This window comes from Micropterus dolomieu, linkage group LG20 (assembly GCF_021292245.1).
Source record: "Micropterus dolomieu isolate WLL.071019.BEF.003 ecotype Adirondacks linkage group LG20, ASM2129224v1, whole genome shotgun sequence".
Lineage (NCBI taxonomy): Eukaryota > Metazoa > Chordata > Actinopteri > Centrarchiformes > Centrarchidae > Micropterus > Micropterus dolomieu.
The window spans coordinates 20,199,815-20,221,376 of record NC_060169.1 but is presented as its reverse complement, the minus strand read 5'-3'; the positions used below and the strand labels follow the sequence as shown (position 1 = coordinate 20,221,376).

The 21,562-nt window shown below is 39.5% G+C and overlaps 2 protein-coding genes across 2 annotated transcripts; both read right to left on the bottom strand.

Annotated features, from left to right (window-relative positions):
* Positions 1 to 2: 2 nt before the first annotated feature.
* Positions 3 to 10,054, bottom strand: slc38a7 (solute carrier family 38 member 7). Its single transcript, XM_046032140.1, has 12 exons — positions 9,974 to 10,054; positions 8,062 to 8,527; positions 7,505 to 7,558; positions 6,115 to 6,259; positions 5,324 to 5,468; positions 5,127 to 5,225; positions 4,889 to 4,946; positions 4,661 to 4,775; positions 4,170 to 4,317; positions 3,682 to 3,881; positions 3,542 to 3,593; positions 3 to 2,587 (listed from the first exon to the last, which is right to left on the bottom strand). Exons 2-12 carry the CDS (start codon positions 8,314 to 8,316, stop codon positions 2,485 to 2,487), a joined length of 1,374 nt encoding a protein of 457 aa, XP_045888096.1. The 5' UTR covers positions 8,317 to 8,527; positions 9,974 to 10,054; the 3' UTR covers positions 3 to 2,484.
* A 1,487-nt stretch (positions 10,055 to 11,541) lies between these two features.
* LOC123959100 (aspartate aminotransferase, mitochondrial) lies at positions 11,542 to 20,930 on the bottom strand. The gene is made up of 10 exons (XM_046032974.1): positions 20,772 to 20,930; positions 17,105 to 17,261; positions 16,531 to 16,659; positions 16,366 to 16,425; positions 16,118 to 16,279; positions 15,707 to 15,811; positions 15,331 to 15,481; positions 14,601 to 14,766; positions 13,644 to 13,794; positions 11,542 to 12,822 (listed from the first exon to the last, which is right to left on the bottom strand). Exons 1-10 carry the CDS (start codon positions 20,852 to 20,854, stop codon positions 12,700 to 12,702), a joined length of 1,287 nt encoding a protein of 428 aa, XP_045888930.1. The 5' UTR covers positions 20,855 to 20,930; the 3' UTR covers positions 11,542 to 12,699.
* Between the last annotated feature and the right edge of the window lie 632 nt (positions 20,931 to 21,562).

The following is a 21,562-nucleotide window of genomic DNA, read 5'->3' as shown; positions in this document are numbered from 1 at the left end:
CCTTGATTGTACTTCATTTATTGGAGTATCACAAGTAGTTAAGTATGTCCATTAAAACTTGACATGAACGTCATGCAAGTCAACAGGGACACATGATTTCTGATTAAAAAAAATGTACATCCTTCACCCTGAAAACACAATACATCAGTGACAGAAATCATAAATGCACCTGACATTCAGTCATGACCATACAAAGTTTCTGCAGCACCAAAATTTTGAAAGAAATCAGAAAAAAAATGACACCGTTCAACACCAAACCATAGAAACAATTTATATTCCAACAACGATTGCAAGAAATTGAATAAAAAAAAAAAAATAACTGTATGACGCACTGATCAGACAGCATTAATGTTTTGATCGTAGCTTCTTTCCCTTCCTCTAAATGATATGGTAGATGTATCAATGTATTCACTCCAATAGTGTGACTAATGCAACGTAATTCCTTTTCTGGAAAAACCCAAATCCCTTTTACACCACTGGCCCTCATGTCTACAAATAAAACACTGTATATTACCTGGTTTCATAAAATCTGGATACACAGTAAAAACAAAATGCTATCGAGTCTTAAATCTCACTTGAATTATGGATCATAAAATGCTTAATGTACCCAAGATTAGCTGTCATACTGTTAAATGCAAAACCAGGGATTAAATCCACTCAGTTTATCATGTCATTTTTCTCATTTTAAATATACTTCAGTTTGGTTAGGAAAAAAATAAATTTCATAAAAGTTAACTTGAAATCCAACTTAACTTAAATTGTAGGACATAAAAAAAGGAAGCCCAAGCTTTGGTTTTAAGTAAAAAAAAAAACTATTATTATTAACTCATCATTCTTGAGTTTGCAGTGGTGTGCGCTGATTCAAGTAAATAAAACCTCAAACTCACGGGTTTAACTACTTGGCTTCTTCCCACAGCCAGCCAAGCTGTCGTTCGCCTGTGCAACAAGTCCTTTCTGTAAATTATGTGCAAACTGAGTTCTGTGTGGGTGACGACTTTTTTTTTTGTGCATACATTCATAAAGACATTATCATTTCCAAACTCACCCTGTGAGAAATCAACACTGTTGAAAGAGTTTTATTTTTCATATCCTGAATGTAGATGTGTTTCTTGTCTGGGACACCCTGCAGATCTGTGCACAGTGTGTAGGGAGACACACTGCTGTGGTTTTCACCCTGTCTGGCAGTTCAGTGTTTAGCACATTTTGAAGTGTCTTTTTATTTTATTATTTTTTTTAAGACCTTCAGGCTTGAATGTGGCTTGAACATGAAAGTAGCGCTATACTTTAGCAAACTTGTCTAAACAAATGATTTAATCTCAAAACCAATAATAAAATCATCATAGTGTGTATATATATATATATATATATATAGAGAGAGAGAACAATAAATAACTCAAATGTATTTAAAAGTGTTGTAGAAGCCATTATATAACTGATAATGAATAATCAGGTTTATGGATAGTGTATCAGGTGTTACTCCATTCTATAAACAGGAACCAACCATTGTCTGGTGAGGTGTCTCCTTGGAAAGGAGACAAGATATTTTGTTGACAAACTGTGAGCAGCACCAACATAAAGACTGGACCTGGATTAGACCTGGGAACCACAGCATGTCAGTTACATGTCAATACACAAAAAATGGCACAATTTCATTATTAAATTAAATTTGATTCTAAGCAAAGCACTCAATAAAATCACTTGGGAATTATTCAACCATTCTCTGCATGCAGAGACGCAATGACTGAATAGTTGTTGTAGACTTGTAATATGCTAGCTTTACCTGTGTTCCAGATTTTTGGCCCAAACCACAGTTGGGCGCTCACTTGTTTCTTAGACTACTTTAGCCTGGATTGTAGCTGGTAAAATATAGCCAGACATATCTTCACACTATGTTTTAGCACTGTGCCAATGCTGGAGAGAATGAAGCAGTAGCTGGTAACTAGAACCGGACCGCTCTGCTAATGAAGAATGATAGTGAGACGTGGTAGTCACACAATGTCAAGACGATAGTGACTTAAACTATTCGATTTTTTAAAATAATTTAATGACCATTCGAAAATTGTTAAATCATGACCCATCCCTAATACAAAGTCCTTAATCTCTTGTAAACACTACAGGGTCCAGAGACAGGGGAAGCCATTCTGTGCCCCTGTGGATGGCTAAACCGACCAGAACTGTTTTCACTGCAATTTAAAACCACCATAAACACATTAAACATGCATTTTTAACTTGACGTAAACTTTACATAAAATAAAAGGTAAAAAGTGTCTGAAGTCACTTGGCAATGTGGGGTGTCTCTGACTACTACCTGACTTGAGTAAAGAGCTGTAGAGATTTAACTCGGTATGTAGCAGGGATGTGACATGCTGCAGAGATGTTGATTTTCTAAATGAGTGGCTTCTTAGCCAGTAGTTCAGAATAGCAGCACAGGACTAAGCACCCGCTCAGTAATGAGGACACCGCTGGCTCCGATAAACGTTCCTTTTAGCTGACGACGTCTTGGTAGATGGAGTTGGTTGTAGTGAGGCCAAAGATGAACGCTCCGATCGTAACCATGACAACACCAAGGCCCACCAATCCATGCCAGCTGTAAAAGAGACAAACGTTACGGAAAATCCTTCTGTAAAAAATGTTTAATGCACATTTGAGTACACCTTGATAGACACTGAATCAAAGGTCTCTAATGTGAACGGGTTGCTCACAGTGGCAAAAATCACAGAAAACACCCAACTCTGCAGATTTGTGTTTGCAACATATTCAGTTTACATAGATGTAAAACTCCAAATGAATGCTATGTTACTGTCTGCTGAATGTCTAATAGTTAGTTATTTGACTGTTAAAGGTCCAGTGTGTAATATTTAGGAGGATATATGGACAAAAACGCAATATAATGTGTTTAAAGACCATACATAATGAACAGTTATTTTTTTTACTAACTTAGAATGAGCCATGTCTTTGTACACACACCACCGGTCCCCTGACATGGAAGTTGCCATGTTTTGTCGCCATGGATCTACAGTAGCCCAATTGGACAAACTCTGTAGAGTAGGTTTCTCCACTACATTGAATACGTGCAAAGAAGAGGAAGAAGTAGTAATAGTAATTGTCTGGTTTGTTAGAAGTAAAAGAAATGTGAAATCTGGACAAATAGTGGACCACACCCAAGAGCCGACAGAGCGTGTCGGCCACCATAGCATCTCCTACGCACTTGTAAACAGAGTGGTGAGAGGTTGCTGAGACGTTGGTTGCAATTCGCATCCCTTACCACTAGATGCCACTAAAACCTACACACTGAACCTTAAAGCCGTAACAACTCCGTAAACTGGCGACATTGTTTTGGATGTTTTTCCTGCACTCTAATGGTGAAATTGTGACCAAGTCCAGTTAAAGAAGCATGCAACTCCACACACTGAGGCCCCTTATGGGGTTAGCTCTTATTGCTGTACCACACACTATTATATTATTATTTAATTATACATTTTTTTTTTTTTTTTAAATTACAAAGAAACTGAAAGATATCAAAGAATAAGCAGCATCTCACCTTGCAGATCGGCTGTCTGTCTCTGACAGCTTGGCTTGCATCAAACACAACCCTGTTAAGTTACAGAGTCATCGGACAGATGTTAGTGTGTTAAAATTGTCACAAATCTGAAACCTTGTAAAGAATGAGGGAAGTCTTACCTGGGAAGACAAAGATAAAGCAGGCTGCCAATCCCCCGATCAGCGAGATCACCCGACCGATATCTGGGATGAATAGGCCAAGGACAAGGGTGGCGACGAACCACACCAGCGTCTGCAGAATCCTCCTCCTCTGCTCACGACGTACACACACCTCCACCTGCTCGCCTTGGAAACGTAGCCAAAGTCCTTCTATGACTGCCCTGGAAGGACGCACAATTAAGACTGTAGTAAGGATACACTGATCCCATGTTTACTTTCCAAAGCAGATTCCAAATACTCAGGACGAATTCCAGCTACTGATTAAAACCTGTATATCTTACTGTATGAAACTGATCTGGATCATTCTTTAATGTGTAAGGTAACACCAGTCTGCATCACTGTACTGAAATATTTATTCATAAACATTTTTAGGTTTATTACAATCTTAACAAATGTGATTGAGAAACAGGATGAACAGGGAGACCAGACTTGTGGAAAATGTTACTTACCTGCCACAGAAGTGTAAAATGGGGTAGGAGGTGATGACGCAGATGACGATAAAAGCTCTTGCGATGGCCACTGCAATATCATCAGGAGGGTAGGACATCAACACGTCCTGGCTGACATTGGAGCCGAATGTTAGGAAGCCACAGACACCTGACCAAACACAAAACACAACAAGCATTTAAGTATTGACAGCCAGTCAGGAGACACCTGACTTGCAACAGAGTTGCACAATGTGTGTCTTCTGCTATCAGCGTAATTTGAACTGACATTTAAACAATCAGACCTGTTACATGTTGAAGATCAGGAGCCACTTTATATCTGATCCATGTGACAAGACAATCAATATAGTGGACACTTGTTTCAGATGGTTTATCATGACTGTATAATATCTTATCATCCTAAATATAATCACGTCAATAAATTTGAGACTAATTGACAGGTTATAGATGATGCATTATTGAATATCTATGTGAGGTGCACACATTGATAATACCTGTTCCTGTGTAAACAAAGAGACAGATGAGCATGCTGAGAGTCACTACCACTCCCCAAGGTTTGATCTCTCTTCTGCTCATGCTGTCGAACACTGGCACACAGCTGACATGGCACTGTAGAGACAGAGAGATGAGGAAGAAGATGATACAAAAATAAGCTATTGTTAGTAAACTAAAAGAAAGGCATATAGTTTTCTGATCTCAAATGATACCAAATGAAGATATACCTGGAAACCAAAGCATATGGTGGGCATTGCATTGAAAACTGCAGTCCAGGAAGCAGAACTGTAACAAACACACTGATTTAGCAACTCAAGCAAAGCATGACGACGAGGATGCAGAGTTTTTTTGCTTGAATGAGTAGGTGGACAATGCTAAAATGATTAGTAGAACTTTTTTTTTTTTAAAGTTCATAGTTGCATAAAGGCAGAGCAGTGTCATGACGTGTGTGTGTGCAGAGCTCACCTGGTGGGAACATAGCCGGGGATCACCATTTTATCTGGCCAGATGGACTTTAAAATGACCACAATGGTAACATACCAGGTTCCTATCACGCTCAGTGTACTGCATTGAAGAACAACAACAATTCAGACGTGATCATCACGTAAGGTAAAAGGTTTTTTTAATGCTTAAGCCGAGTGAGGTGACTTGAGTGTTTGTACCTGGCATACTTCTGAAAGCCAATCTCTTTAGGAATGGAGAGAGGAAGAATAACCAGGACAGCAGTAACAACGATGGTAAATTTGCGGTCAGTGTACCAGTAGCCGCTGACTGTTTTGTCCGTTTCATGAGCTATCGCAGCTATCACTGCAACAAAAAACAGGAATTACAAAAACTTTGAGGAGGCAGTAAAGTGTGTGCAGGATTCGAGTGCCACAGTGGGAATGGACCATAAACTACTGTACACATTGAAGAGATTGAAGAGATTCAGCAAAGTAGATAATAAAAAGTCACAACGACTCCATTCATTCACTTACAAACACCCAAAGAGGTAGAAGGTCAAAGTCTATTTCCAGAAACAGGCAGAAGGAGGAATTCTACACTGTCAGCGCCTCAGTATATGGAAATGTAAGAGTGGGTCACATGATGAACACACACACACAGAAAAAGCTGAGCGTGTCATCCTTGATGCTCTTTGCCCTTGTCGATGATGGCACAGCCTTTTTTTCCTCTAATGTAATCAACACTACTACTACTACTTGACATCTTCCTTTGTTCAAACACAGAGATCACTTAAATGTAGAACAATGACGGCAAAGTCCATGTAAATGTAGGGGACAGAACAATGAGGAACGGCAATTATGTAAAGTTACGCTCTGACAAATGGCATTTTTAGTTGTTAAGTTAAAGAAAATATCAGCTGAAGTCACAGATTGTCTGACCAATCTGATGAAATGAGACAGAAACAGGGTGGCCGGCGGGTGATTCACTGTATCAGTGTGAATATACTTACAGAGATCCAGCTGGTCTCCAATGACAATTAAGAAAGCAATACAAGTCCCAAAGGTGTAGACCGCTATGGCTACTTCACATATGACTCCTGTGACTTTCCCACAGGAAGCTCGAACAACCTCCTGATATGTGCTTTCGTTACTGACCTGAACAAAACAGACAAAGTGGACACTGATCCAGCAGTAAAGGCATAGAAATAGTCTTTTTACTATTAACAGGATAATGCGTGTCTGAGAAAAAGAAATTGTTGATGCAGTGTAAGACTTCATGTCAAGGTAAAGAGATGTATCCTAGTCTGTTTACATTGACCTGTTTTATATACAAACATCCTGCTCTATCGTGACTGAAGGTTCTTTAAATCTTCTGGCATGAAATCTTAAACTGCTAGCCACTGGAGCTGTCCAGTTTCTATGACCATCTCGAGATGATGGATGCGCTGTGAGATGGTGCGTGAGCTTAGGGCTGGGCAATAAAACAATCACGATAATTATCTAAGATTAGTAAGATAAGATTTTACTGAATTTTACTCATGCATATTTGATATGAAACTTTTTATTGTGATAACATTTTTGGCCGTATCACCCGGTCCTATTTGACCTAGGGTAAACTGAGGCCTTGAGGGAATGCAACAGCTGAGCCAACAATATTTTAGGTAACCTGTATAGTGTCTCAAAACAGGAACTAAAATATTCCAGATCCAGGAACAGATCTCTAATTGCCAGCTACTCATTTTGTCAGTCATGTGCCCACGGTCGCATTATTCTGTTTTTCTTTGCTGACAACTGTAAAAACCAAAAATGTGATTTAAGATTTCCCTAGGTTAAAACACACTTATTTTGTAACACACTTGTCTTTCTCAAGTTATACAGGGACACTTTGGCAGCGTTCAGCATCCAAACAGGTGGAAACCTACAGCGGGAGGCTCATTGCTGAGTTTAAGGCATGGTTATGGTGCGAGTAATTGACACTGTTGAGTACAGTCAGTCAATCATTCTCATGGTACCACATGCTTAAAGAGTTCAAAAAAAAAGTTCATCCTACAGCTGAATGTGGCAGATTTTTGTATTTTAGAGCGATATCCTGCAGATGTCTCTGGGTCAGAATGAATATCAACAACTAAAATGTATTTAACTAAAACTTGGATGGAATCTTTCTCCATTATGTTTTAACATGTAAGCACAAGTCTGGGCCATCAGGAACTGAAAGTTGTGCAATGCACTACAGTTGATCAGGAATACAACCGTGTCACTACTGAATGAAAAATACTCAGGAAAGGAAAGCATTAAGATTTATAAGGCTGCAGAGTGGAGAAAACGAAAGAGAAACAAGTGGAATAGTGAGAGGTTAACTTTCAGGAAGTCAGAATCTGACGGCCCTGAAGTGAGACTAACCTGGGAGCAGTAGCCCAGGATCACCAGTCCACTGATGATGAAAATCAGCATGAACTGAAACAAAGAAACAGGAAGCATCACATTATAGTTCCCTTTAATACTGTCTATAGGCAGTTTGAATTAGTCACAAGAAAACAAGAAGACAATCTGTCAGCAGTTCGGTGCAAAGTAGAGTGTAAGTGCTGTGTGGCTGCACATGTTCACGTTTAGTCTTATTCTAATTTAAATAAACAGTAATTTTAGTCAGTTATGAAGTTAAACAGCACATTTTTGTCCTTTCAGCTCCTCTTAAAAAAACACTTGCTTCTCTTGCTTTATGAGGGTATGTGTTGGTAGACAAAGGGAGATATTTTAAGATCCCTTTGGCCTCTAGTACAGTCTGATTAGCATTTGTCATTGTTTGTGACATTTTACACACTAAATAATGAATAGAAATGTGGCAGCCCACTTTATCACATTACACCACATGTCTGTAGTCTGATCATGTGCCTCATGCAATGGGAAAGGGCTTGTAGAAGAGGCATAGAGTATCATGTGCCTCACTGGGAACTCCTCACCATTTGAAGCATCACTCCTGCAATTACTCCTCCTGCCATACTGAAGGCTGCGGGGAAGTTGAGTAGTCCTGCCCCCAGTGCTGCGTTCACTACGATGAAGACCGCTCCCAAAGACGACACACCCCCGCTCCTCCTCCTGTCCGTATCAAGATGCTGGTCAGACTCCACGCTGGGGCTCTGCAGGAGCCAAGCCCTTTCTCCAGGGTCATTACTCCCAACTCCGCCCCAGTCTTCGGCATCAGTGTTAATCGCCATGAATCAACAGGCTGTACCTCGGCCTGCCAAGCCTTACACACCCCAGAAAAATATTCTCCAACTCTCTGGGTCCAAGCGGAGGAGAAGTCGATCAGAAAGTCTGAGTGACAGGACAGGGTATCCTGCAGCAGCAGTTAATCTATTATGTCCAGTGTTTTTAGTTCCATTAACAGTCAGCTGTGTCAGAACGATGTTGCAGCCATTCAGTAATCTGTAATGAGATATTGTTTTGCTTTTAGAGATACTTAAATAAAATATGAGAATGGACAGTGCAGATATCATATCAACATAAAATGTAAATGTAGTTGTATAACTGAACAATGTCAAGCAAAGCACTTAGTTCCCAAACAAATAATGTTTGTTTCCGTTGGTGAGTAATCCATAACTCTCAAATTAACCTTTAATAAATATTATGTGAAAAGTCTAGGCTGGTTAAACATTTTCTATCAAACATTTGATTTGATGTATAGCACTTTTCATACAAACAGATGTAACACAAAGGGTGTCACGCATAAAACAATAAATGACTAATATCAATAACAACAACACTCAAAAAAACAGACACTGAGTAAACACTATCATAAATGAAATGAGTTTGCAAGGTAAAAGGTATTAGAAGTAAAACAATTAAAGCAGTGATAGAGGAAAATAACTAATAATAGGAATTAAAAATCCAATTTAAATAAATAAAAGAATTTATAGCAACTGATTGAAATACACAAATATAAGATAAATAAATATAAGATAAATAAAAAGAGTTCCATTAAAAGCCAGACTAAAAAAGTAGGTCTTGAGTTTTTAAAAATCTCAACACTCTCTGCTGCCCTTGGATCTTCAGGAAGGCTGTTTAAGAGACGTGGACCACAGTAATAAGAGGATGCCTCGCCTTGGGTTTTTGTCCTTACTTTAAGGATAATTAAAAGCCCTCTATTACATGTTTTATGTAAGAGCCCACGACATGAAACCTGCACACTATTGGTCCACATCTTTGTGAATATATTAAATTATAAAATTTATGAGCCAGTTCCTTAAACTTTCTACACATCTTCTACTACAAAAACACTCAAGGAGGTACTACTCAGGAGCATGGGGGTGATCTGAAGCAGACTCTTCACTTCAATTTAACAATCTGACCATCTGTAAAAGAGGCATGCAGCCTCAAGTCAAACAGCTAAACCAGCATTTCCCCATTATTCTGATATGCATGTTTTTTAGAATCTTAGAAATAAAACACAAGTGAAAGACCGATAAGCATTTTATACACGCCAAACTAGGTGAAGGTAGGATGACTATTTTGTTATTATTTTTCTTTTAAAGACCCTGACACGCATCTTATGCCACTGTATGAAGTGACCTGTCCTCCCATCGATCCTTTCTAAGATCATGTAATACCACAATGGCTCTCTCCCTTTAAATGTGATTAATTATTGCCTTCCTTTTCATTAACGTAACAATAACATGTGTCAACGCAGTCAACCCCTTTATATTACTGTCCTATAGCTACCAGCTAGCTAGCAAACGTTACACCTAGCTGTACACAAAATACAACTAGATTAAGCTTCTTTTTTTAAACACATTTAAAAGTCTCTACATCGTCTAACTCCGTCGCTCTTTAGTGATGTGTAGAGAATAAAAAGAGAGCAAATAGGAGCGGTACCTTCAGCTTGTCCACCACTGGTAACGACTGAGCCGTCTGTGTTTTGGCAATCAGTGGTGCAGAGACGCAGGAGCATGTGACACTTCGTCACGTGACTGGAATTGTGCGTCGTCTGCTTGTTTGGAATTGTGGGTATTGTAGTTCTCTGCTCAGTGGGAGGTCTCGTGAGGTTTTAGCATTCAGCAAAGTTAGTTAAATGCAGTGGTGGAAGAAGAATTCAGACATTTTACTTGAAAATATACTCTGTTACAAGTAAGTCTTACATTCAAAATCTTAATTAAAAGTACCAGCATCAAAATATACTTAAAGTACCAAATATAAAAGTACTCATTACGCAGAGTTTACCATAACCCATTTCAGACTCATACATGTTTTAATGTGTACATCAGTTTAATGTTGCAGCTTGTAAAAGTGGGGCTAATTTGAATTTGAACTTTATATAGCCTACTGCTGGGCAGAGATGGGCAGTATTTCTATTAAATCAAAATCGAAACGTATTTAGTTATTTTTGAGTATTGTGTAATTGTATTTTCCTTGGCAGAAAAAAAGATGTAGTTTGTAACAAACTACTTCGAGAGCTTATATATGTGTACATAACATTTTATTCTCAAATAAGACATGTTTTTACACCCAGGTTAAACCTGTTGGGGGGAAAGTACAACTTTGGCTAAAGCAAGTGAATCACATGGCTTGTCATTATACAATCCTGTGTAAAATGATTATTTAATCTACCTTGTATGTCCTGTCAGGTGCAGCAACCCTGTACTTCATTTGTGTTCTTCATGACCAGTAGCTTACATTTTGTTATACTAGTATTTTGTATTATATTTAGATACATTTGATGAACAAATATTTGTCATTTGTAACAACATACTTTTTGATGTATTTGTGCCCATCTCTGCTACTGGGTACATTCATTTTTGATAATAACAATTCCTTATTTATTAGTTGATTTATATTTTGTATTAATTAATTAAGTCTGCAAAGAAACTACAAAAGGAAGTTATCAAATAAATTTAGTGTAGAACTTGCTATAGCAAGTTAAATATTCATTCATACATCCATCGTCAACCGCTCATCCTGCGTACAGGGTCGCGGGGGGACTGGAGCCTATCCCAGCTGACATTGGGCAAAAGGCGGGCGTACACCCTGGACAGGTCGCCAGTCCATCACAGGGCAGCAAGTTATATTTGCCTCCAAAATGTAGTTTTGTAGAGTTGAAGTATGAAGTAGCATAAAATGATAATAAGTATCTCAAAATTAATAAGTACAGAACTTGACTAAATGGATTACATTCCACCACTGTTTAAATTTCTGATACAACCCAATGCTACACTGGAATAGAAGTGGTAACCTCGCTTTATTATTGGTGCATTGTGGGTCAACGTTAGATTGCTGACAAGTGGGCAACTGTGCTAGGTTATACAATAAGTCCATGTAGATCTACAGTATACTGCAAGTGCAAAATGACTGTACTGTCAAGTAACCCATCAATTGAAGTAAGCACGACGCAGACATACATGCAGGGAAAGGTGGGTAAACTGTAAAAATCCACATTAGAACAGATCTTTACTCTATAACCGTTTATTGTTTGTTCAATAAGGTACATGACCAGTGATCCATTATTTTATGACAAATGCAAAACATGGAGGCAAAGTGGCAGAATTTTCAGAAGTATGAGCAGACTGGAGGCAAACCCCACATTTCTAAATGCCATTTGTCTCAGAGTCTCAGTGATGAACAGATTCATACACTGAACCAAGATGTCTGAGTGAATAAGTAGCATGTGCATATTTTTTCATGAACTGTCCCGTATTCACCCCAAGCAGGCAACTCATCTTTTTTAACCGCACAAGTTGACATTTGTACTTGTACCAAACACGAATAAAATAAGAAATGGTGCAGTCGATTTGGGGTTATGGGGCAACATGAAGAAACAGTTCTCCTTTGTGGAATTCATTTAAAGTACTGATCACTTCTCTGTACTGAGTTTAACTCTTTTTGGCTTGTGTGGCTGTTTGTATCAGGGGTGAAAATGGACTGACTAGGAGACAGGGTTGCCTTGTGACCAACCAGATTGAAACCAAAAAAAATTAAAACACATAACGAAAGGAGACTGAATTACCGTATCATTGTTTTAGTTCAGATAGTCACAGATTAGCCTGATAGTGAATTGAGTACCTAACTGATACATAAAAACAGAGTGCCAGCCTAATCTTGAAACTCTAACTATTCTTTACAGCTTATAAAGTGCTATGACTCCACCATTAAAATTAAGAAAAAAAAAAAAAAAAACCACATTTTCTACAGGCTTTCACATAGCAACACAGATTTCAACTTGCGCACCGTCTAACATTAGGCCGATGTTGGTTCCATGATGTTTTATAATGAGCAGGCCCACAGCATAAACAGCACACATTTAGGAGGATACTAATGCACAGCCAGATGATTCCACATAATAAATAAGCAAAGATGATCCGTCTGTAATGGGAGAAAATATGTGTTTTACAATTTGACAGGGGAGTCTGTTTGACAAAAAAAGAAAGAAAAGAAAAGCTGTTTAACAGCAGCGACCGTTCCAAGTTGAACTTGTGATGAAATCCAATCAAGAAGATGTATAACTAAACTCTTTTCAGAAGGTGGAATGGAGGAGACAGAATAAGTGATACACAAAACCTCCTCAACACTGCTGCTTTGATTTTGTCGCTCTCCCAGCAGGATCCACTCTACTTGGTGACCGCATGGATCCCCTGTGCCAGGTAGCCCACGTTCCCAGAGGTCACGCCCGCCATGGAAATTCTGCCATCCTTGGTCATGTACACTGAAAACTCTTTTGTCAGGCGCTCAACCTGCAGCAAAAATAAATAAAACACAAACACCTCAAAATCCACATGTACATATTTTAACATTCCCACAGAGCTTTGTTCACTCATTGTACTGCAGGCTGGTGTTTTATTTTAAGTCTTTGTTTCAATTACCACTGCAGAGCTGCAGTCTCTATTTATAAGTCACTGTAACAGTGCATTTCCAGCTAAATTGAGGCTTATTGTTGACCATTTTCTCTATGCTCGCCTGCCATTCACCGGTCTTGTGCAGAGTTGTGCCTGTCCGCCGACTCCCCGACAATTGCATGCACATCACAGTTCCTCGCAGGTCTATTCCAAGTACTGTTTAAAAACGATATAATATTTTTAAAAGTTTGTGTGGTTTACCAATGGTGATAAATGATTCAAACATCCTGCAAAGTTCATGCACAACTCTGCACATCACCGGCGCTGCTGTGACTCCATCTTTCTCCCTCTTCTACCACACAATCAGTGGCTGTGCCTCCACTGTTTCTTGGTAAGACAATGAGCAGATACTCCAGGAAGTTACTGGGCCCAGCTGCTGGCTGTAGCCTTATATCTAACACACAAATATAAGAGAGGTATCGACCAACTGATCGAATTTCTCTGCCTGAAAGCGAATAAGTGCATTTCCTGAAATGTCAAACTATTTCTTTAATATGGGTTTGCTGAGAATTAGCTGGCATCATTTAAAAGATAAGCCAGTGTAATTTTAGAATAGAACAATAGTACATATTAATGATGAACAATTTCTTCTGTTATTCTATCAAAAGCAGAAGTGTGTGAGAGTGTGTGTGTGTGTGTGTGTGTGTGTGTGTGTGTACCTGGTCAGGTTTGAGGCCTGTGAAACAGAACATCCCGATCTGGTCAGTGACATGCTGCCAGTTGTGGGAGGATCCCTCCTTTTTCAGACCAGCCACCAGCTGCTCTCTCATCTTAATGATGCGGTTAGCCATACCATGGACTTCCTCCAGCCTGAGATGAATGACAGTACATTTGTGTTAAAGCAAGTTTCCATCTTTTGTATGCACCAAACTGTCAATCAGATACTGTTCAGATAGGGCTGGATGATATGGCCAAAAATGTTATCACGATAAAAAAATTTCATATCTTTCGATGTCAATAATTATCACGATAAGTATCAAATCGTTATTTCTTTCGAGTTTAAAGGCTGATTTTTGCTCCTGAGTTAAAGTTGAAGAAACCTGATGGTTAATTGTGGTTTAAACTCTTTATATTCAACACTTGAAGCCAAACAGTGGATCACTTCACAAATCTGAGGTAGAACATACAAAACATTTATGATAAAATCTTTGTCAACAAATATGCATGACTAAAATTAAGTAAAAGCTTTTTCCCCTCAACAAAATAAACATTAAAAAATTAAGTCCTAATTCGTGTATGATTCAAGTGAATAAAATCAAACATTTATTGAATATTTATCATACATTTATTATATTGTTATTAAAAAAAAAAAAAAAATACTGCGATAATTGTTGTTTTATTGTCCAGCCCTATGTTCAGATATTGGCTTAGAGGTAGAACACGTAGCCCACTAATCTGAAGATCGGCCGTTTGATCCCTGGCTCCTCCAGTCTGCATTGTCCTTGGGCAAGATACTGAACCCTCCAAATGTGAATGTGTATGATTAGTTTGTTTCTGATAAGCAGTTGGCACCTTGCCATGGTAGCCTCTGCCATTGTTGTATGAATGGGGTGACATGCGAACTGCTTTGAGGGGTCGGAAGATTAGTAAGGATTATACAAGTACAGTCCACATACCACAGTGAGCGCAGATCTGGTGTGTTGAGAATGGTTGCTGCAATTCTGGCGCCGTTCATTGGTGGGTTGGAATAAATGGGCCTGATAAGGATCTTGAGTTGAGACTCCACCCTCTTTGCCTCATCTGCGTCTTTACACACTACAGTGAAGCCTCCCACACGCTCACCTGTGAATATCAACATTCACACCGAGCGTTAAACAGAGTTATTAACAGACAGTCTGGCCAACTCGTGTCTGTGTTAATCTCCTAAACAAGTCAAAACAGACAGCTAAGTAGAAATTAACTCATTAGTCTTACTATAGTATAATTATAGTCAGTGCTTTGGAAGTCTGAATGCTTATCTGAATAAATCATGTTTCACCAACTAGTTTTTACCACTGGGAGGAGGTAAAGCACAAGCTACAGTTCACCCATCAGTCATGATGTACTTACTTTTTATTTTCTAATGGTCACTATCAGACATACACTCAGTCATCCTGCCACCCTTAAATTAATATCCAGCTCCTGAATATGTACAGTAGGGCATATAAATGATTAAATCTTTTTAAACCAACTGTAATGTCAGATTCTGATGTTTGATCAAAATTTTATTATCACAAATAACCAGATGCTAAAATGAGTAGACCCTGACCAACACTAGTTAGCCCACCACTTCTCATGTCTGTACTGTTATCTGCATTATTATTAAAATTTATTTAAGAGGAGTGTGGAGTGTGAATTCCGACTGACCATAGAGACCCATGTTCTTGGCAAAGGACTGGGACAGCAGGATGTTGTGTCCCTGCTCGATGAAGTAGCGCACAGCCCAGGCATCACGATCGATGTCTCCACTCGCGAAGCCCTGATAGGCCATGTCGAAGAACACTAGCAGGTTCCTTTTCTGTAAGGTGAAAAAGAAAGGGGGAGGACACAGGAGAGAGACCCAGGCAGAGTCAATCGGTTAATAATAATTTAAGTGATAACAGCTATATGAAATACAGTGCTCATCGATGGTGCCTTTTGAACTGTTCTGATTTTGAGATAAAAGAAAATAAGTTGACTTTTCATCAAACTTGTAACTGCAAATGTTTCACAGACTTTTACTGAGCTTATGCACACTCCACACCTTCACAATGTCAGCGATCTCCTTCCACTGCTCGGGCCTGGGGTCCACACCAGTGGGGTTGTGGGCACAAGCATGCAACATGATCACACTCTGCTCAGGGATTTTCTGTAACACAAACATGCCAAAATATGATTAACTTTGGGCTTCCTAGTCACAAAATGTCAACCATGTCCAACCACATAAAAATACACAAATGAAAACATACGCCACACCTTAAAAAGGTAAACTACTAATTATTAATTTCAGAACACATGAAAAGATGCCAAACAGGACTGGACTCATCGAAGTGTAAGGATCATAATGTAACCTTAAGGAGCTGCTTATTGTAAAATGATGTTTGAGGAATGTTTCTAATTGTCTTCCCACATATCCCAGTGGCCCCTCCTGGTTAGTCCATCATTAATGTCTTACAGAGATGTCATCAAGAGCTCCTTTGAAGTCAAAGCCACAGGTGGAGGGGTCGTAATATCTGTATGCTTTGAGCTGCATGCCAGCGTCTCTGAAGATGGGTGTGTGGTTTCCCCATGACGGTTTGGGCAGGTACACATCACGTGGACCTCCGTGGAATCGAGACTGTGGCAAAGGGAAAGACCTGGTGAGATAACCAGCCCGACCTAAATATTTGTTTTTACTAAGTGACCAAAACAAGAGGACCTCACCAAAAAGTTGGCTCCAATGCGCAAAGATCCAGTTCCTGAGATGGTCTGGACAGTGATGTTCTGTTGTGTGAAGAGAACAGCTGCACTGATTTGGACTGAAACTGTCAGACCCAATTTAAATTTTATTTTTGTTTGGAGTGGTGGTTTAACACCACCCCAACTTACCCTGCCGCTCTTCAAGACCTCATTATCATCACCAAGAGCGAGTTGGGCACAGGACTTGTTAAACTCCCCCAGACCACCAATGGCAAGGTACTCCTTATCCAGCTGTTTGGTTGTGATAATAGCCTCTGCCTACAGGAATAATGTGAAATAGAAATAAAACACAACTACTATCATTTCCTTGACTGATATTCCACGCTTTGTACATAAAACATCTATGATTTAGTTAACATTTTTAGGATGACAAAGCAAGAACGCACCAAAAGAAAGACCCTGACTGGCAACAACCTTTTAACCATTCAAACACCCGGTGAAAATGTAAACCATCCAACTGCCTCCATTTTCAAAAGGTCACACAAGTGGAGTACTGTGGTTCTCTTTGTTTGTTATTATAAGAAATTGAGACTCAATGATACAATGAACTGCTCCCTCACTTATGTTAATAAATCTCTGAGTTGCATAGGGGGTAAATCACTGTGTGCATGAGTGAGTGCAACATGAGGGGATAAAAAAAAAAAAGATAAATACATATATGTAGCACTAGTGGTTTCGCCGGAGGGCTTGAGGACAGTTATACCTTGCGGACACAGCTGAGCACGAAGGGCTTGCCCTGGTCATCCCTATAGGCGCCCACTCCCAGGTTCATCTTCTTGGGGTTGGTGTCCCTCTTGAAGGCCTCGGTCACCCCCAGGATGGGATCGGGGGGACCCATCTGCACTCCACCCCACCATGAGCTGCAAAGACACCAGATCAGGTGAAGAGTGATATGGGTCGAAAACAGAGAAGAGAGTCAAGAGTTATCTGACAACACTGCACTAAAAAACAGCTTTCCTCTCATAAACAGAACCACCAATGCATCCTACAGTCATAAAATGCGCTGCTCCCTTAGTTTTCTTGGCCCTACGCGAGACCGGTCACACTAATGTGGTGTGCCGTTTTAGCCATGCTCCTGTAACACACTGTGGACTTAATGCTGGAGCTTAACTCCACATGTGACCTGAGGATACCGCACTCACGTACAGACAAATGAACGACACATGCTCAGTGGGTACAAGTTTCATGAAATAAAAATTATAATCTGAAGGTCCAGAGTCCAAAAACTAAAGTAGGACTAACAGTTAATCTGGGTCTAAAACACACCGTTATAATATTGTACTATTTTTATCTTAACTTGTGCTTTTGGAAATGTTACCAATCCTTGTTAAAATTTTTCATCTTGTCCATGGCTTGTGCATTTCTCCTTATTTTTAACCTATTAATGTTATTTGTATTTGGCTAGTGTTATGAAATACTCCTGACTTATTACCTTACATACTGAAGACTTTTACGTTGTTTTGTTTAAGGATCCAAGGTCCCGTCAACCTCGTCTTTGTATAGTATTGTGTTTTACATGCTGCTCTGCTTAAAAAAAAAAAAAAAAGACTGACCTCTTGACCTCAGCCTGACACTGTCTACAGTTTATTATGCACATGACAGTTATGCAGGCTATGTATGTAACTTTTAGATCCACTTCAGGCTTGCTACATATAGCATACCACAATAAAATATAAGCATACCTGGACACACCAGTTTGTTTGTTTTTTATTAAGAAATGCCGACACACTGGTGTAGGTGTCAGGTCCAGGATCACAAGCCCTCCATCCCTCTCTCTTTAATACATTCGTCTATTATAAAATATCATCTCAAAAATGAGTTCCTAGAGCAAATAAAACTTGATGTAATTGGATAGGTGATGGATCAGGCAAAAACATCAAAAGCTTAGAATCGGTAACGTCAACACAGACGTTTCACTTTGTGTCTCAGTGTGGCATCCAGGAAAACACTAGCTGAGTCATCTGTGCATGATGTCCGCTCTGCAGTGAGAAATAAAATGGCATCATGTGAAATCTACTGACGATATCCCGGTGCTTTTAAGACGCAACAGAGGAATTCAGTGATTATCTCTACAAACATTAAGGAGTATATTATTTTACATTTCTACCGTTTATAAAATGGAACTACCACTCAAAATGTAATGTAAAGCAATGGGAAAGCACAAGTGTAGGCAGATAAGATGAAAGAAATTCAGAAGACATACAAGTATATTAGTATAATAAAGAACAGTATGAAATTCAACTGCAAATTGAAAACTAAACTTTTATAGATTAGTAGATACCACTTGTGTGTTAAAGGCATTTAATAATCAGTGCGGTGTTGATTGCTTTGCTGCTGGATATTTGTCAAAACTATGCCATGATTGATTGCTATCAATATAATAATTATCTTGTCACTGTAAACTTTTGTACTTAAATACATTCTGTCTCACATCTGATACATCAGGGTTGTTGCATTTGCTAGACTGCCGCTAACATATTGTCTCAGGTTTCTTCTACTTTGTAAAGCCTCTAAACTTTGCAGCTAAATTTAGGACCGAACACTTTGCAAAGGGCAAGTGTCTCAAATGCTCTCCCAATAATAAAAATAAAAAAAAGATCACACCAGGTTTATTAAATAGTGACTACAGTTCACTGGCAAACATGTTTGTTGCATGGAAATCAAGTAGTGTGCCTTGCAGTTGTTAACTTAAATACAATGGGATGTTTGATCCTGAAGCTCTGATACTACAGGCAGTAGCCAGCCAAACTGAAGCAACACTTTATAATGCAATAAGATGATTGACAAACCACATTTGTGAAGCTTATAATGAACAGACTGTGCGACACACATTACTTAAACTGTGTGTGTGTGTGTAGAAAGATAGATAGATAGGAGTCGTCCTTATGAAAGACTGTAAGGAGCTAACTGAGTAGATTTAACAAAGGCTGTGTGTATGTTCTGTATTTAAGTATGTGAGAACGTAAATAAAGCAACGAAACACTACATGTGTCTGTGTAAAGTGCAAACAGAAGAGGTTGCAATTATTTCACCATACACTACATAGAATTGTAAAACGCTGCAAACCGAATGAGGCAGGTGGTCTTGTACACACAGTGTGCATGTACACAGAACCTTTGAACAGCTGAACTTCAGCATTTATATAAACATCACAGTGACTGACAAGTTATCAGTGATCAACAGACCAAAGGCCTTTTTGGTAATCTACAAGGCAGGACTGCTGGTCTTAAAATGGTGGACCTTCCCCACCAGCTGCCCTTGATACTTTGAAGTGTCTACAAAAAAACTTCTGGTTACAAGTGCACAGAGAAAAAAACCCCTGCTGTCATTTATTTAGTCTTTGAAACCAGACCATGTGCTTGAACATGAGTCAAGATGAAAGCAGAAACTCTGAAACACACCCACACAGACAGAAATGATAGCACCAGCAGGAAAAAACACAGTTAAACCTGCGGAGACGGAAGTAGAGGCTGAAAAAAGACAAAGACACGTATACAAAAGATGTATATGAAATATTTTACACAAAGAGAAGCGCAGCACCACATCTGAACGACTTTGCCCTCCAAGCAGACCCTGAAAGGACACCGGTACCTAGCTCAGCTTCACCGCCAGAAACGAGCCAATCAGCGATCGAAGGCGGAACACGATAGCCAATCAGGTCGCACGAGTTCAGGAACTACGACAAGTCGCTAAGCTCAAACTGTGCGTGGGATTTGACGGCTGAAGCCATCGCGATCGTGTAAATGCTAAAGAAAATGCATTTAAACCAGAAACAAAAGGAACACTGCCGCCTTTAACACGACACAGTATTATAACAAGTTATTTATAATGAACCAAACCTCGCTGGACTGTTACTTTAACTTACACATCGGCGACTGCTTCATGGGAACTTGTGCTGCTGACACACCAACGTGACTTTCATCAATAGCGAGCTTCACTGATAGCAACAGAAGTTACTCTGAGGTCAACTTAGTGCAAATCGGAGAGGATGTCTAGCACAACAGGTGCTCACCTGTGAGGTTACCGAGTCATAAAGCTGGAGTCCGTAACATTAACCTACATGAACATTAGCTCGACACAGTAAGTTAGCTAACCTCAGACAGCACACCGGGGCCTATTCAAACCATTTGACCCCTGTCTGTTAAATGCTAGCCATGCTAGTATAGCTAAAGTAATCACAGAGCCGTGAAGCCAACACACGAATGTAATGTGTGACAGAACAGTTAATGTTAACCATAAAATAACTGCTCGTCTCCTGGTCAAGCTAGTTGCGGCACGTCGCCGACATTAGATTTACCAATAACGTTACATCTGTGTCTAACTTAAATGTCTCCGTGTCCGTTAAAGGTGAACGTGATGTTGATGTTTACCTGTTGCGGGTGGACAGAACTCCCAGGGACGGGGAGATGTTCCCCAGACAGTAGATCACCTTGTTTGACTTGAGCAGGGCCATCGTTGTGCTGCACTTGGGAGTCGAGCCTAGTAGGATGTGGACGGACGTGATCGGCAGGCAGCACGACCGCCTCCTCCTCCTCCTCTTCTTCTGCTTCTTCTTCTTCTTTGTTACGTTTTATGGTGGGTGGCACCCAGCGTTAAGGTGCATTACCGCCACCTACTATGTTGGAGTGTAGACCAGAGTTTCTATCCCTTGATAAATAAATAAATAAAGAAAAGAAAAGAAAAAGATAAAGAAAGAAAAGATGAACTACTGAGTTAAAATAGTTTCCCTACCTCAATGTCAAATACATTTTTTAGACTCAATTCTTTCTGTCCAAGCTTTCTGATTTCCCTCCTTAATGTTTCTCGTTCCCGAGAGAATTTTTGACAGTGAAGAATTACATGTTCTACTGATTCCTCTATTTGACAGTGTTCACATAATCCTGAAGGGTGCTTGTTTATTAAGTGCAGTGTTTTATTAAGTCTAGTATGCCCTACCCTCAGCCTTGTCAAGATATTCTCCTCTTTATTGATTCTTCTAGCTGTCTTTCCTGTGCCCACATCCTGCTGTAGTATATAGAGATGTCGCCCTGTATTTCCTGTATCCCAGCTGTTCTGCCACTCCTTAATGGTGTTTCTTTTGATTATTCCTTTGGCTTCAGATTCACTGAGTGGTACGCACAAGATCTCCTCATGTTTCAGAGCCTGTTTTGCTAATGCATCC